Source organism: Athene cunicularia (assembly GCF_003259725.1).
Source record: "Athene cunicularia isolate RWA chromosome 14 unlocalized genomic scaffold, athCun1 chr14_part1, whole genome shotgun sequence".
In the NCBI taxonomy this organism is placed as follows: domain Eukaryota; kingdom Metazoa; phylum Chordata; class Aves; order Strigiformes; family Strigidae; genus Athene; species Athene cunicularia.
Genome location: NW_020799118.1, coordinates 14979927 through 14995297, shown reverse-complemented (window position 1 = coordinate 14995297; position 15371 = coordinate 14979927). Strand labels below are relative to the sequence as shown.

Here is a 15371-nt window from a genome sequence, read left to right as displayed (position 1 = left end):
CAATGTTCTCGAGCATTAAAGCATCCTTTTACCTTTCCTTATTCATTTTTAGCAATTAGAAATGCTCTTATTTTAAGAAGTAAGCTGCTCTCCAGAGCTCTTGCAGTTGGCTCCTTCAGCACTTCACAGGTTTGGGCCGTCGTTTTCTCGGCAGCTTGAGGCAAGAACCGTTCCTTCCCGCCTGCCTTGTGCAGAGCCAACTGGGTTGCTGTGATAGATACCAACAGGCGAGCGGAGGAGCGTGTCAGCTGCCAGCTGGCCTCCGAGGTGCTCATCGCAACTGCTTCTCGGGCTCTGCTGCCTGCCGAGGGTGCCAGCTCTCAGCCCACATTCTTCTTCCCCTTCCCTAATGAGAGGGAACGGAGTCTGACTGCAGACGGGAACTTCTGTCAGCGTGGTTGTAACTGGGAGAACTGGTTTCAATTGCAGTGTAATGTCAAGACCGCATGGATTTGCACGGCCTCTGGGTGACTGAGCTGTTTGCAGGGTACACAGCCCTGCTTTTCGAACATTTCTGGTGTTATTTTAAGTGATTTTTTTTTAACTTTTAAAAGCTTCCCCTCTCCCCACCTGCTTTAAGGCTAAATATTTATGAATGGAGAGAAGTCTTTTCTACGCTTACCTTCCACGTAAGTGAAATTCGGGTTTCAGTTTGTTTTCTCAAAGCACACCATCCCACTTGCTCTCCCTCCCTTTGCTGACACCCCTCACCAGAGCAACCGACCAGTCATCTGTCAGCAAAGGTGGATTATTTCCTGAAATTACCAACAGGTGCTATGGCATGTAATGTGCTGTGATTGCTCCCACAGTCTTAAGTGAAGGATTTGAAGTTATACTATTACAGGTAAATTAGATGTATGAAGTGATGCACTGAAATTAATGCCTCGATCTGTGATGTCATTTGTTCCAGAATGGCGTTCTTTCTGGAGGAGGTGATGACTTGCACCAAGCATCTCTTGGAGGTGATATCTGGCTGGCTGCCTCGACATTTTTTCGGTGCAATCCTGGTTTCTCTCCCAGCTCTTGCAGTTTTTTCACACTTCACCTCTGATTTTGAAACAAATATACATGTAAGTTGTCGAACTCTGTTTCATAATCTGACGTTTTGGCTCTAACAAAGCTTGTTGCTTGCCTGCCATCTTCCTTCACCTCCCTCGTGCTTTACATCTGTTTGATACAGATCCCTTAGAGGGATAGGGCTTTTGTGTGTGATAAAATGCCTAGTTTGTTATGTAAATATAGTCACTTGCTTATTTGAAAACTCTCATACAAAAGAGGAGAGGGATACCTGTAAATGCCTGCCTACATATGTGCTTTTTTTTCTTAGACCAGACACTTCTCCAGGTGATTATTCTAGATAATGCAAGTAGTGCATCTCAGGCTTTTCATTGTGTTCATTCTGGTTTTAATTTAGAGTTTGTCATCAGAGATGCCATGTATACTTAAAAACTTTGCACGCACATTAGTTAATCTCAACAGCAAAAATAGTATTAGCAGTGGATGTTTTTTCTTTGCAGAGTTAGATGAGAAACCCAAGGGAGAGAGCTCTTGGTACATAGAAATGATTGCTGTGCAGGGGCTGCAAGAATGGTTAAAGAAATGCTATAGCTGTCTTCTGAAAAGGAGCAGAAAAAAATTGGCGTATTTAGCCCAGCCATGGAAAGGTCCACAGGGGATTTGGTGTCTCCTTTAATAAAAACTTTCAGAAGGGGTGAACAAGGGGTTAAATATTGAGGAGGGGGAAGAATAGTTTAATTTAAAGGCTAAGTGTAGCATAAAATCAATACCTAAGAACTCTTTGTGAATAAAATGGACTGGAACCAGAGATGAAAGTTTGTTTTTCTGCAAGTTTCTCTTAGGTAGTACAGTGTACAGTTCTTCCTTTCCAGGATCTTCAGGAAATTCTGTTTCACAAATCTCTTGCTATTTCAGGGCCCTGGGTGTAGGTAACAGGCAGATCCTCTCAGTCTTCCTATCACACTTTATTAGTGGGTGTTAGGAAGTATTTATTCCATGGGAATGTGTGGACCAGACATTTTTTGGTCATTTCTGATTTAAACTTAAATTCCATGGTTATCACAGTCACAGAGGAGTGTACTTGATACTCTTTCACATCCCGTACTTAAAATCATTCTGCAGCTTTTCCCTTTGGTGAATGTTAGTTAACTATTTTTAAACTGTAAATTTTTTTTTTTCAGTTTAGTGATGGTCTTCCTCCCTCATGACTACTAGTAAACTAATTGTAAGAATGTTTTCCTTGTGCTGAAGGGAGCTAAAAACTTTCAAATCTGTCCATTGATTTTTATCTCATCCCATTCATCACCATCCTTGATCGATCGTCTCTCCAAACATTTGAAACTAATGTTTGAAGAATTATTTTATTAGCGTGTTCTCAATACCTGCAGAGATCAAGTTGTTAGCCTAAATGCTTCAGGCAGCAGCAGTAAGATGGTGGTGTTCGTCACCAAACTGAGAATGAACTTTGCTTTCTTTCCTCTTGCAGGTCCTCCAGAGTCGTGGGGTTGTTGGCTCACTCTCCAAGAGATGTCCCAACTCGTCTTGTGCTCAGTGTTTCAACAGTCATGGAGCTCTAGGAAATGGAGTTAAGCTATAGAGGGTCAGGTAAGTGTCATATTTTACTATGACATGGTTTTGCAAAGTTTTTTTTTATTCATAGCATTTTATACCCTCCCTGGATATAAAATAATTAAAATCAAAATTAACAAAACAGCAATGAAAAAAAAACTTTCCAAAGCCATGCATACATAGTAAAACACAGCACTTACTGACCCTCTATAGGCTGGCTTCATGCTGGGGCATCACTTGGAGTGAGAACCAGTGCTCTGCCACTTTAGGAGACCTGAAATGGGGGAAAAAAGTAAGTTTAAATTACAGTTTTTTTATGGACACTTCTGAAATTCCTTTTATCCATTTTTGAGTCATTTAGAAAAACAACAACTGTGCTTGTGGTTTAAAAATGGTAAATTATGTAAGTTTTTTTCCCATACACTGTGTCTACTTCTGAATCACATGCTTATTTGTTATGCTACAGTATTGCTAGTCTGCAGCCTCTGCACTTCAGCTGCAAAGGAAATTTAAAATGAGAGAGAATGATCATTTGATACTGTGAAATGCAGTATGTAGCTAGAACAGAATTCCATAATGCAGTTGAGGAGCCTCTGTTTTAGCTTGGATGGTCATGAATATTCTTGATAAAACCAAAATTTTCATGTTCGCTTGAGAATTTTGACCACTGTAAGATTCTATCTTAGGGGAATGAAGACATTCTGGGCAACATACATGTCCTGCACTTCCTTTTCTTTATTCAGTAAAGATGTGGAAAGGGAAAGTTTTTTTGAGATAAAAAAGACAGAATAGAAAATCTAAAATTGTCCTTTCAAATTGGCACAAGTGGTGGTGTTACCAAGCATCAGTTGACAATGACTGATGCCTGCCTTTTGTTATCGAATTAATTCACCTGTTGCTGGCCTGTACGATAATGTCCTCTAATAAGTGTTTTTAAAACTAGGCAGTTGGGTGAAGTTTCTGAGGGTGAATGTGTTCCACATTTTTCTGTGCAGTGGAATTTTGACATTCAGTTTAAAACAGGCAGGACCTAACACCAGCAAGTGAGAGGAGGTTACTGTGTTTTATCTGGGTTTGGTTTTGTTTTTAATAAGAAGAGGCACTGAGCTTTTTGCAAAGGTAAGATGAACGTATTGAAAGTAACTGAAACAATGGTTGTGTAATGCAGTAATACAAAAGCCCATCTAGGGAAAATTGTGACAGACTACCTGTGCTAGAAGTTTTCTTGCTCTCGGAAGGGAAGACCTCCATTTTCAAGTGCTGTCTCCTGATACAGACACTGCTAGGGATGACTTACTGTGCATATAATACATACAAAATTAGATTTCTCTTTCATATCACACACTCTTTAATTTACGCTGGCATTTATGTGCAGAAGGGCTCCAGTGAGGAGGAGGAAGCTAACTCGCGCTCTCTCTCTTTGTTGCAGTACACCATGTTTATGTGTTGCGCGATTCTGATCACCATCGTGCAGTACTGTAACTTCTGCCAGCTTAGCTCCTGGATGCGATCTCTGTTGGCAACTGTAGTAGGAGCAGTGCTGCTCATTCTGCTCTACATCTCCTTGTGTCCAGACAGGTGAGCATCACACCTTAGCACTCATAGACTATGTTTTAGATGAACAAATTTGATTTTCTCTGCCACGGAAGTGAGGGTCTAATGCATGGGATTTTAGTATCTGCCATGACTTTCTCCAGCATCTCAAACTTAATTTTATTTTGGAAGAGTTCTGCAGTTTTTTGAAGGATTTGAGGACCTCTGAAGGGCCCTTTCCTATAATCTGTTTTGAAATTACACTCTGTCCTCAACTGACGTGTTTCCAGGGCACACTTATTCCTATCACACCCATAGAATTGCTTTTCACCACTTGTTTGAAAATCTATATTAAGAAAATTCTGAGGTCTTTGGTGGTGCCAGAGAGCCCATTTGTTTCCCCTCACACCTCTGGATTTATTTTTACCCTTAGGAACCATGTATCTTTCTTCTACCTCCTTCCTCAAGGAATTTTTCACTGTGGAAGGCAGGTGCTTAGATTTAGTAGGATTCTAATATTCTGTTTCCTTCTCACTTTCCTGCCTTTTCAGAGGATGCTGCAAGACAGTAACCAGAGGAATCAAGTTAATGCAGTTTCTGTGCAATAACCTTAAGGCTTTTCAGTTTTTCCTCTGATAAACAATGTTCCCCATAGGAGAACTTGTTTGCAGTGTTTTCCTCCCATTTTCTTGCCAAGAGAGTCAAGGGAGTCCTTCCAGCCATCCACTCCTATTGTCAAAATTCTATAATCAACTTGCACTTCTCAGTGGCTTAAGAAATACCATAGCCTTTGGCACTCTTACCATAGTGTGGACTTTACAAGGACTACTTATGCTAGATTATTCTAGTTCCTATTCCTTCTTCAGATGCCTGCTGAATCATGTGGTGAAAAATATGTAAAAATCCAAAACAAACCAAAAAGAGTTTGAAGATAAATGTTTTGTGTGAGTTTTTATGTGAGATTCTAGTCCCCTTTTCAAGTATCTTTGGTCTATTTTAATCTCAATCTAAGTTTTATAAAAGAAGACAAGGAGAACAAAAGTCACCTCTTATCACCTCTTCACATCTGTAATTTGGAGGTGGCTGTAAGAGTTGTAGGAAGGAAGTCTTTCTTTGGAAAGAAAAAATAACGGAACTGGAGTCAGTTGACAAATTGTTTCTAGATCATATTAGACTAAAGAAAAATCCCATTCTTGTCTGTCTGAAGAGCACTTGGGCAAGGAGTGCAGGACAGTTCTTTCTAGCTTCAGCGAAGGGAAATAATGTTTAGTTTCTGGATGCCACCCCTTTCTCATCTTTGGTTTGTCCCTTTGGTTTTAGTTGTCCAGCTTACCTAACATCACCTCTTCTCCAGCACACTAAGTGACCCTCTCCCAGTAGGAAAGCTGACTTTCACCTGCTCGCTTTTCCTTTGTAACACTGATGCTTTCGCTGTCCTACCACCAGCTTCACTGAGAAGCTAGCCCTGGGTCTGGTTTTTCAGGGATGTTAATGAAGAGCAAACCCATGGTGCCATTTCTGGACTCTCTGGCTACTCTTCTATAATTCCCCTCAAGCAGGGGTTCTTGCAGCTCACTAACCTGCTGCACGTGTACCAGTGTGTCTGCACGGAGCTGGCATGGCATAACTAGATGCTGTTTCACAGCAGAGCCTTTTAAAATAGGGTCATATAATATAATTTGTAATACCAAAAGTCTTCATATAAGGGCAGGCAGTCAAGCCAAAGCATGAAAAAGGTATCGTGGTGGTTGACATCCCCTGAGTGGTTGTTTGAACAGACCTCAGTGCATCCATGTCAAAGGCATTTTGTCACAGAAGAAAATCAGAAGGTTTGGTGCCATAATTGTAAGTCCTAATCCCTCATTCAAAGACAAAATTTTGAAACAAACTATATATGTGATTACTGAATCAGCTTTTGCATAATCTCTGTATTAAGAATTTGTGCAGAAAGAAAGACACAAAACTTGGGATTTACCTGCATTTCAACTTTATTAAGGGACTGGGAGGCTGTTCCTGAGCAGCTAATAGCAGTATCAGTTCATAGCATCAGCTTTTGCTAACTGCTAAACAGGCAGTATGAATGTTGAAGAAACATTACCTTAAGAAATTTTGCTAATGATAGCATATTTCTGCCTGTGGTTTGAATAGCTGTGACCATGGCCAAAGTACAGAAATCATGGAATATGTTTGTATTTCATCTTTTAAAAATAAATATTTAAAGTAATAAACAGAGCTGTTCAACTGCCAATCTGAAAGTGATCCACAGAATTGATCATGAACAAAAATAATGCAGGTTGAATTAGTGAGACCCATAACTTTTGTTTGTTAATAATAACTTTTTTTGTTCCTCTTTTTTATCATTAGTGTGGGTAATACTTTTTGTCACCATGGTAATTGCAGCTTTGTATGCATCACAGGCAAATCCATTCTGCAGATTGCTATACTTCTTGTTCCAAAAGTAACTAATCCTGAGAATTGTAATACTTGATTGTGGTGGAGAAATTATAATGCAAGTAAACACAAAAGTTGCTTGAACTACTTATTTTCTGTAATGGCATTTTCAAAAATAGGCTCTATATTTGTTGGGGTTTTTTTTTGTTTTGGGGAGGTTTGAGGGTTTGGTTTTTTGTTGTTTTTTTTTTAATCTTTGCATTATGTGGTCAGATTAGATGAAGGCATAACTGGGTTTTAGAGTTCTGAAATTGCTTTTCCGTGTTTCCAAGGTAGGATTGGATTGTTTAACAATTACTCGTTCCAGGCATCACCTTGACTGCGTTGTCATCGGTTATGATTTAGAGGTGCTTGCCTCTGTCTGACTGCTTGCTTCTTCCAAGCAAAAAGTGCAGATAAGTCACATTCAAACAAAGTTTGTCTGAAGCTGATCAAGTGTGCAATGCAATTATTGGTCCTGTGGTCTACATAATAGAAAAGTTTAAAATGGTAGCTGAAATTTGGGCAGGATGTTTTGTTTATTGCTTTAACTTTCCTTCTGAAATCAATGCTTTTCTATTTCAGCTCCATAGAAACTTTTCATCTAGATTTGGCACAGAACTTCAGGTAAGCTTTATATAAAATTACCATCATTATGTTTAGGGATAGGAACGTTTTCAGTCAATTATATGGAGCAAAGCTTTGTATCCACAGTAATACACTTGGGAATTCAACAAATTGGTTCAGCAAGTTGTGTTTAAGCTCCTTGTGTATGTAATTTCCTTTACAGAGGACTTAGGTATGATCAAAAGTCATCAGAGAGTTGATACTGCAGTCACTGAATTATGTAATGCTATTTACTTTTAAAATTTGATTTCTAGAAAATGGAACTGTGGAGGAGCTATATAAAATAACATCTGTTTTTCTAGTAGTGGCAGTTTTTAAAGCATTATCTGTGCATCATGAGCTATTTATTTAATTTCCTTGGTTGATTTGCATCATTCAGAAGTGTTCCAAGTTGGATGCTATCCACAGCTGGCCAGGTGAGAGTTCCCTGTGGTAGAGGAGCTGCAGCTGAAAAAGCTGGTTGTGAAGCCAGCTGCCTTCACCAGGATGGAGACATGCTGGTGGTGACAGTCCAGGTGCTCTCTGCCACACTGAGCTCACTTAGGCAGGATAGCAAGTTGTATCATTGAGATCAAATGAAATTTTAGCCTGCAGACTTAAACAAACAAAAATCTTTTCCTTGGTTATTAATAGCCCCTTATAAATATACACGTTAAAGATTCACTCTGGTTATTTCAATGTTGAATTTCTCATGGTTTTATTGCAAGTTGTGTAGTGACATTTTTAAAGTGGTTTTATTGGTCTTTGGTATTAGAAAAGTATGTGTTTGCTAATTACAAATTTGGGGGCGATACTGGGGCAATGTTGTACTTGATTGAACTCATGACCCTGTGAATATGTGACTCAGTAATTCATCTAAACACATGTGTGTTCAGGAGCATGTTGCTTTTCCTGGGAGCATGTATCAAAACAAAATTACTTTTTAAAAAATGTCATCTACATGAATGCTACGGTAGTTTAGAAAACGTTTGTTTTTTTAAGTACAGAGAGGTAGTAATTGTGCTTTCATTTTAGATATTTACTCACCAAGAAGTTAGTACTTATTACAGTATTGGGGTGGGGGGTTGGGGGGGTGTTACATAGGTTTTCCTTTTTGTATGGCTTTGATTCATGAAAGAGAACTGCATTTTCATAACAGAATTCCAGTTCACTAAATCCAGAATGGAAAGTTGAAGCAAAAAGAACATAGGTGGCTTGATTTTTTTGTAAACTAAAACACCAGAGGGAATTTGCTGAAAAGGCAATGTACGAAATATTAAAGCATGATGCTCACCGGAAGTAATCTTTTAGGATTAGGCTGAGTTTGGATTCTTAGAGGTTTATTACTAGTTTGTGAAATTGCTGAACCTTTTGTGCTGCTCAGAATTACAAAAGTCTTGCCCAGCACTGACAGCAGCTTAGCAGGCTCCTGACCAGCTGCTAATCAGAAATAAATAATTCATTCTGCCTTAAATAATTGACAACCCAGTCTTCCATTCAGTGACTGTTTCTACATCATGATTTATTATAAATCTGTCCAAAAATTAGCTGTCAAGCATTGTTTGCGTGCAAATATTTTTGTTCCATAAATGTATAACTTCTAACTCATGACAAGGAAAGGTAAGAGTGGGTAGGAAACCAAACCGTGCAGTAGATGCTATTGCAAACAGGCATGGAGCATGCTCTGCCTGCTTTGCAAATCCTAGCTTGCAATTTAAATGCCAGATAAGGCAGTGACCAAAATACCTTGCTTATTAAACATTTCTAAACTTAATTTTTAACTTTGTTATGAGATGAAATAGACTTGTATTTTATCTGTCACTCCTTCAGGTGGGAAAAAAATGCGTGTATGTTGTACATGAGTTAATACTACATAGTGCTGCCCTTTCCGCCTGTCAGCAGCTGTTCTGTCAGGTTAATTGGTCACTGTCTCTGTTTTAATGCAGGAATTGTGTCAATCCAGCATGATCTTTGCTAACAGTCCAGGCTCTGCTGGTCTGAAGCTGCCCAAACTTCTAAATTAACACAATTCGTCTAAGTGGTAGAAGCAAAGAGAGAACTAGGAGTTAATCCTATTCTGTTTGTCCCATTAATTTGCAACAGAATTTGTCATCTTTTTTTCAGGACTTTTTTAATGTATGTTGTTGTATACCACATTTCTAGAGTACTGTGCAAACAAAACTTCCCCTTTTTCCTGGTGATGGACTAGTAAAAAGTTGAAACTCCCTTATCCTAACAAAGTTTTTGCTGTTCCTTTCTCACTGAAATAAATAAAAAGGGTTCTTTGCTCATTCCAGTCAGCACAAAAGCTTTTCCTGGCTAAGAGGGCCAAACAAACTTACTTGTTTTGCATGCCCTTAATTAAGTTATTCCCTTTTCTTGATCAAAAATTGAGATAGTTATTAATGTTGCCTGGGAAGAGAGATACTAGTAATGGTAATGAAGTATTAGCACAAAGTTCATCTCTGGACGGTCCACACTATGCTCAATAAACCAAAATACGGAATTTCCCTTGTTTTCCAGACTGGAGTGGTTCTTCAGCACAAAGGAGATAAAACCATAAACTTTGTCTTTTAAGCAGGAAATATTTCTCATTTTCCTTTATTTCTTATCTCAGAGCAGGTAGGGTGTATAATTTTCCAGTTTCTGACTGCTCGAGGAGGAACAGTGATGGCTACTTGAAGTGGAAGACTAAAATTGCTTCATGGTGGGGGGATGTGTTTATATGCATCCACTATATGTTCTGCATCAAAAGCAGCAGTTTGAATTCCCTTTTCCACAGTGTTCCACCACTGCGTTCTTTTTAAAGATTTAGCAGGCATGCATCCTCTTTAAATATAGCAAGATATCCAAATCCAAACATAGGTTACTGGCTCAGAAGCAAAATGGCTTTCCAAAAATCTTTATAAGTGGAAAGCCATTATCTTTATGATTTGTGATCAAGCCAAAGGAGATTCTATCTCCGGAGCTCTCACTTGTTCCATATTCAACACACAGCCTGGATGAAGATGCCAAGTTAATAGTTAGGCGTCTGTGCCAGGAAGCACTTCACTAGTTTGAGTTAAAGGAACACTGTCGGCTTAAGACTTACATTTCAATGATTTTAAAAATCAGTTTTATCCTGCAGCACATCATAAAGAGTAGACCTTAAAAAGATTTGAGGGCGTGTGATCCTTTCTGCAATAGGTGTGTGGGTTTGGGTTTTTTTTTATTCTAAAGGGTAGCTTCAGGTCATCTTTGATAACTGATTCTGAAAGGTGATTTATAGTCCTGTAAGTCCTGTAACTTGGTTGCTGCAACATCCAGAAATTTGATTTCCAAATGAGTAAGATGTAATTGCTGCCTCCTTCAGGCTGGCATCGTGGCTTTTTGCATTCAGGCTTGTAGCAGTTGCCTCGTGATTAAAAATGCCTGCTCTGGAAAAGATACTGCACCTTTTCTTTTGAGATACTAACCCATTACCTTATTAATGAAATCAGGTCAGCTTACAAGTGAGTCAGTAATTTCACATTCAGATCTCTAAGGTTTTACACCCACATGGGAAACAAGGTCAGGCCAGCACTTGAGGAGATGGCTCAGAGCTTGCAGATGCCAGTACGTCAGGAGTGGTGAACGGGAGGCAGCAGTTTCTTCTTAAAAGGCAGATCTTACGTTCAACACAAGCCACTTTCTGTAACGTAAAATTTGTGGTGCTTGCCTAATTCATTTAAGAGGAATTAAAGTACTTTGAGGAGTATTTTGTACAATAAACTGTAAATAAAAAGCCTTTAATGACTTAAATCCCTGTGGCAGGGTTATTTGATGTTGGAACAGATTATCTGGATCAAACTTGTACTCTCAAAGGAGTAACATGTCATTGCTCAGATCCTCTAGCAGATCTCTTCCCACAAGATATGGAAAATAATGGACTGTTCTGAAAAGAACCTGAGTCGTGCTCCTTAACAGAGATTCATTCCTCACCTTCTCCAGCCTTATTTATTTTCTAAGATCTTCTCTGTTGCTTATCCTCTGCTCATTTTGTTTTATAAACCTATCAAACTGGAAGGGTATTTTGCCACCAGCAAAATAGGTAGCAAGGATTGTATTTCAGGAATAATTACTATTCTAGTCATTAATAACTTAGTCTTTGTCTTAGTCTCTTGACTTGTCTTTCTAAGGAGAAAATGAGTAGGTTCATAACAGAGGTTATGTTGAGAAAAGTAGCTGTATGGGAGAAGGGAAGGAGTCTTAGTACAGCAGCACACCAGCAATTACAGAAACCTGATTGTGGGGACCTATTCTGCGAGAGGGGAGTAATCTCCTCCTTTCATTCTTCCCTCGTGTTCGTTTTTTTAATACCGAACCAATAAAATGAATATACCTTCACTTCTGGGAGCAATGTATTTGTTGTTGAAAACAAAAGGAGTAATTTCCGACATAATATGCAGTCTTATATTTAATCTGAAGTTCAACCTGGAAGCTCTCTACTGTAAATATTTTACTTAGGAAAAACTCTTTCTCCTATAGGCATACTGTGATAAAAGCTAATAGATACCAAGACCATAGCACGTACAAATGTTATCAGAGATTGTGCATGTTCACCTGTTTCACAACTGTGCTATGTTTTTGCTTCATTGTACTTTTCTGTCAATCAGATATTTGAGAATGAACATTCAGAAAGAGAAACTGTGTCTGTAATACAGCTCAATTGCTAAAATGTCTGTTTCAATTTGAGAAGTGGAAGCACGTCCCCCATGGACATAAAGTAACAAATTGAACTTGGAAGTGTTTTCATGTGTTACAGAAACAAATCTACTTTTCTCTTTTTGAGCTGTTGCTACAGTTGTGCTTTGAGTTTTGATCTTGTTTGCTAACATACCTCCATGAGAGAAGTACAAACAGACACTGAGATATGGTTTGCCTTTCTGTTTTTCAAGGAGAAAGGTTGATGTGATGCTTTCCCTTATCAAACCATCTCCTACTTGTAAAACTTCAGCATGTGTCTGCTCATTTCAAATCTTAAACTTTGGCATAAGTTTATAGAAAAAAATGCAGTTAAGTGACTCCAGAAATCACTGCATGCCAATCTGTCTGGGTTTAGACTTAGTTTCTAGGATTGCATAGGTGTTGTCTTCTCAGATTAAATTTGTGTCTTTGCATCTCCTCAGAAAGTTGAGATTGTAGACTGCAGATGTCTCCCTGTTAAGGGTGGTTTGGCACTGGAAGCGTGCTCCATCCATGCTTCATAATCTGCACAGGCAGTCGACGAATTGTCAAAAGCATTTGAAATATTACTTTCAATCTATGTGAGACATGAATTATTTTTTTTTAATCTTGGCACTCTGAGAAACTTCACATCTCCACCATAAAAAGCTTCAGTACTTATAATGTACAAAAGATGTCAACCAAGAGCTCCATGTTCTCCACTTTGATGCAGTTCTTCATGAAGTGTCTTGTACAGGGTTGTCTTCTTCCAGAACCTTCATGTGTTAACACTGAAGGCACACTGCAAAGGTTACTGGTCTTTGAGGAAACAAGGAGAGGCACTAGGAGGATAAATCAGATGTTTCTGGATATTGGAGGTAATACAAAAAAAGATAAATTTCACAAGACTTACACATGCACGCACACACACCTCCATACGGACATACATGTGCACACATATATCTAGACCCACACAGAGGCATTGTTAAGCATTTTTATATATGTATTTACATGTAGTGCTTTTACTTATATATTTAGATATAATGATAACTGTTTCCTTGGTGAAGTCCTTAAAATAGGACTTCTGTAAAGGCTGGGCAATTCCTGCTTTGCTGAACCTGATAATATCCCTTTAAGTAAGTATCAGTGAGTTTAAGAATGAAATTAATTCTTTAGCATGCTTAACAGCAGATAAAGTTATTGAAGTGTATTTTATAATTTAGTATGTAACATACGCTTCCTACACTTCTTTTTCTAGCAAAGGATTTCTAACTATGGAGCAGAAATGGCAGTGCCCTAACTCTGTGTTTTTAAATGCACGTTTTGTGTTCTTCCCTTTCTTCTGCTTCCAGCTCCAGAAAGAGCCCCTGCAACAGTTCAGTGCCAAATGACACGAAGAGGCCAGCGGACCTGATTGGTCAAGAAGTGATTTTAGTTTCCTTCCTTCTGCTCCTCCTGGTCTGGTTTCTGAATCGAGAGTTTGAGGTCAGTTACCGTCTCCACTACCATGGAGATGTGGAGGCTGATCTTCATCGCACCAAAATTCAGAGCATGAGGGATCAAGCTGACTGGCTGCTGAGGAATATTATTCCGTACCATGTGGCTGAGCAGTTGAAGGTTTCCCAGAGCTATTCCAAAAACCATGACAGTGGCGGAGTAATCTTTGCAAGTATTGTGAACTTCAGCGAGTTCTATGAGGAGAACTATGAAGGAGGCAAAGAGTGCTACAGAGTCCTGAATGAATTGATTGGGGATTTTGATGAGCTGCTGAGCAAACCACATTACAGCAGCATTGAGAAAATCAAAACAATTGGGGCAACCTACATGGCTGCTTCAGGACTGAACACCTCCCAGTGTCAGGACAACAACCATCCCCATGGACATTTGCAGACCCTTTTTGAATTTGCCAAAGAAATGATGCGAGTGGTGGATGACTTCAACAACAACATGCTGTGGTTTAATTTTAAACTTAGGATTGGCTTTAACCACGGCCCCCTCACGGCTGGGGTCATTGGCACCACCAAGTTGTTGTATGACATTTGGGGTGACACTGTGAACATTGCGAGCAGAATGGACACCACCGGCGTCGAGTGTCGTATACAGGTGAGTGAGGAGAGCTACCGCATCCTCAACAAGATGGGGTATGACTTTGACTATAGGGGGACAGTCAATGTGAAGGGGAAAGGTCAGATGAAGACCTACCTTTACCCAAAATGCATGGACAATGGGATCGTGCCACATCACCAGTTGTCTATATCTCCAGACATTCGGGTTCAAGTGGATGGCAGCATTGGGCGATCTCCAACGGATGAGATTGCCAACCTGGTGCCTTCTGTACAGAATTCTGATAAGATAGCCCATGGCACAGATAACTCAGAAACCAAGGACATCCTTCCTTCCACCAAGAAGCTCCAGAAAGATGTGGTGAAAGCAGAGGAGAGGTGCAGGTTTGGCAAAGCCGCGGAGAAGACTGACTGTGAGGAAGCGGGAACTGAGGAGGTCAATGAACTGACAAAGCTAAATATCTCTAAGAGTGTATGATGCACTGTCAGAGTTGCATGAAGTGCTCTGTCAATAGAAACACAAAGACATTTGCAATTGGCAGTTTTCTTTTTCAAGAGAGACCTTCTCAACACCTGGGTTGTACGTTTGTTTTCATTTCAGCGCCTGGTGCTGTGTGGATCACAGCTCTTCAGGGCTTGTTTTCATCCATCTCTCTCCTCCATGCCCCAAATCACATCCCAAGCTCCCCAGCTCCCTGTGCAACCATCTTACAGCTGAGTAGAGGATATTAAGTGCCTTCAGATATACTCCATTGGACTCCCTGTCAAGGTACAGAGGCCCCAAGTGAAATCATAGCTTTGGGTATTTATCTAATTTTAAAAAGAAAAGCTGTGGTTATATCATTTTTATTGTTGTTTCTCACAAAACACTTTTTTTGCCTAATGCAACTCCTTGGGTTTTTTATATCTCTCTGAACAATGTTTTACTGTTATCAGACCTTTTGTATGTAAACACACAGAAAAATGTGCATGTATCTACCATATGAGACTGACATAAAGTGCCAGTAACGTACCACAAAAGAATGTCTTGGCGAGGGGGTGACACAATTTGACTTTGTGTTGGGCTGGAGGAGGAGTTCTGCAGTGGCTCAACATTTAGTTAGAGTAGGCTGAACAACAGCTCTAGTTTTATTCTCCTTTACCAATGCTTTCTTCAACCTTAATGTGCCATTGTGTGCTTTGGATACACTTCTTTTCCATATAGCCATTGAGTTACTGATATGTGGGAATGGAATAAGGGTTCGGACATCACCAGCTCTCAGGACAGGTTTCCAGAAGCAGACGAGTGACCACGGGAGTGTTGCAATTCAGGTCTGACGAGTCTAAAGCAGTTTCATGTTACTCCGTACGCTAGCTGAATTTGCGAAGGTAAGGTGAAGTCGGTATCTCTAAGCTGGTCTGATTTGAGAGAGAGAGAAAAGCGAAATAAATGTTTTGGGAATGCCTTTATTTATTTATTTATTTTATTCC

General features: G+C 39.5%; 1 protein-coding gene across 3 annotated transcripts in view; it reads left to right on the top strand.

Moving 5' to 3' along the window:
* ADCY9 (adenylate cyclase 9) overlaps positions 1–15371 on the top strand; it is a 93411-nt gene that overhangs the window by 70424 nt on the left and 7616 nt on the right. The window contains exons 7-10 of one of the 3 annotated variants that reach the window (XM_026858700.1): positions 911–1070; positions 4016–4164; positions 7135–7176; positions 13191–14670. In XM_026858700.1, coding sequence (XP_026714501.1) covers positions 911–1070; positions 4016–4164; positions 7135–7176; positions 13191–14379 — 1540 coding nt within the window. In that variant the 3' untranslated portion in view covers positions 14380–14670. Of the gene's footprint in view, positions 1–910; positions 1071–4015; positions 4165–7134; positions 7177–13190; positions 15270–15371 lie in introns of those variants that run through there. The other 2 variants (XM_026858699.1, XM_026858701.1) reach the window with 2 other exon arrangements.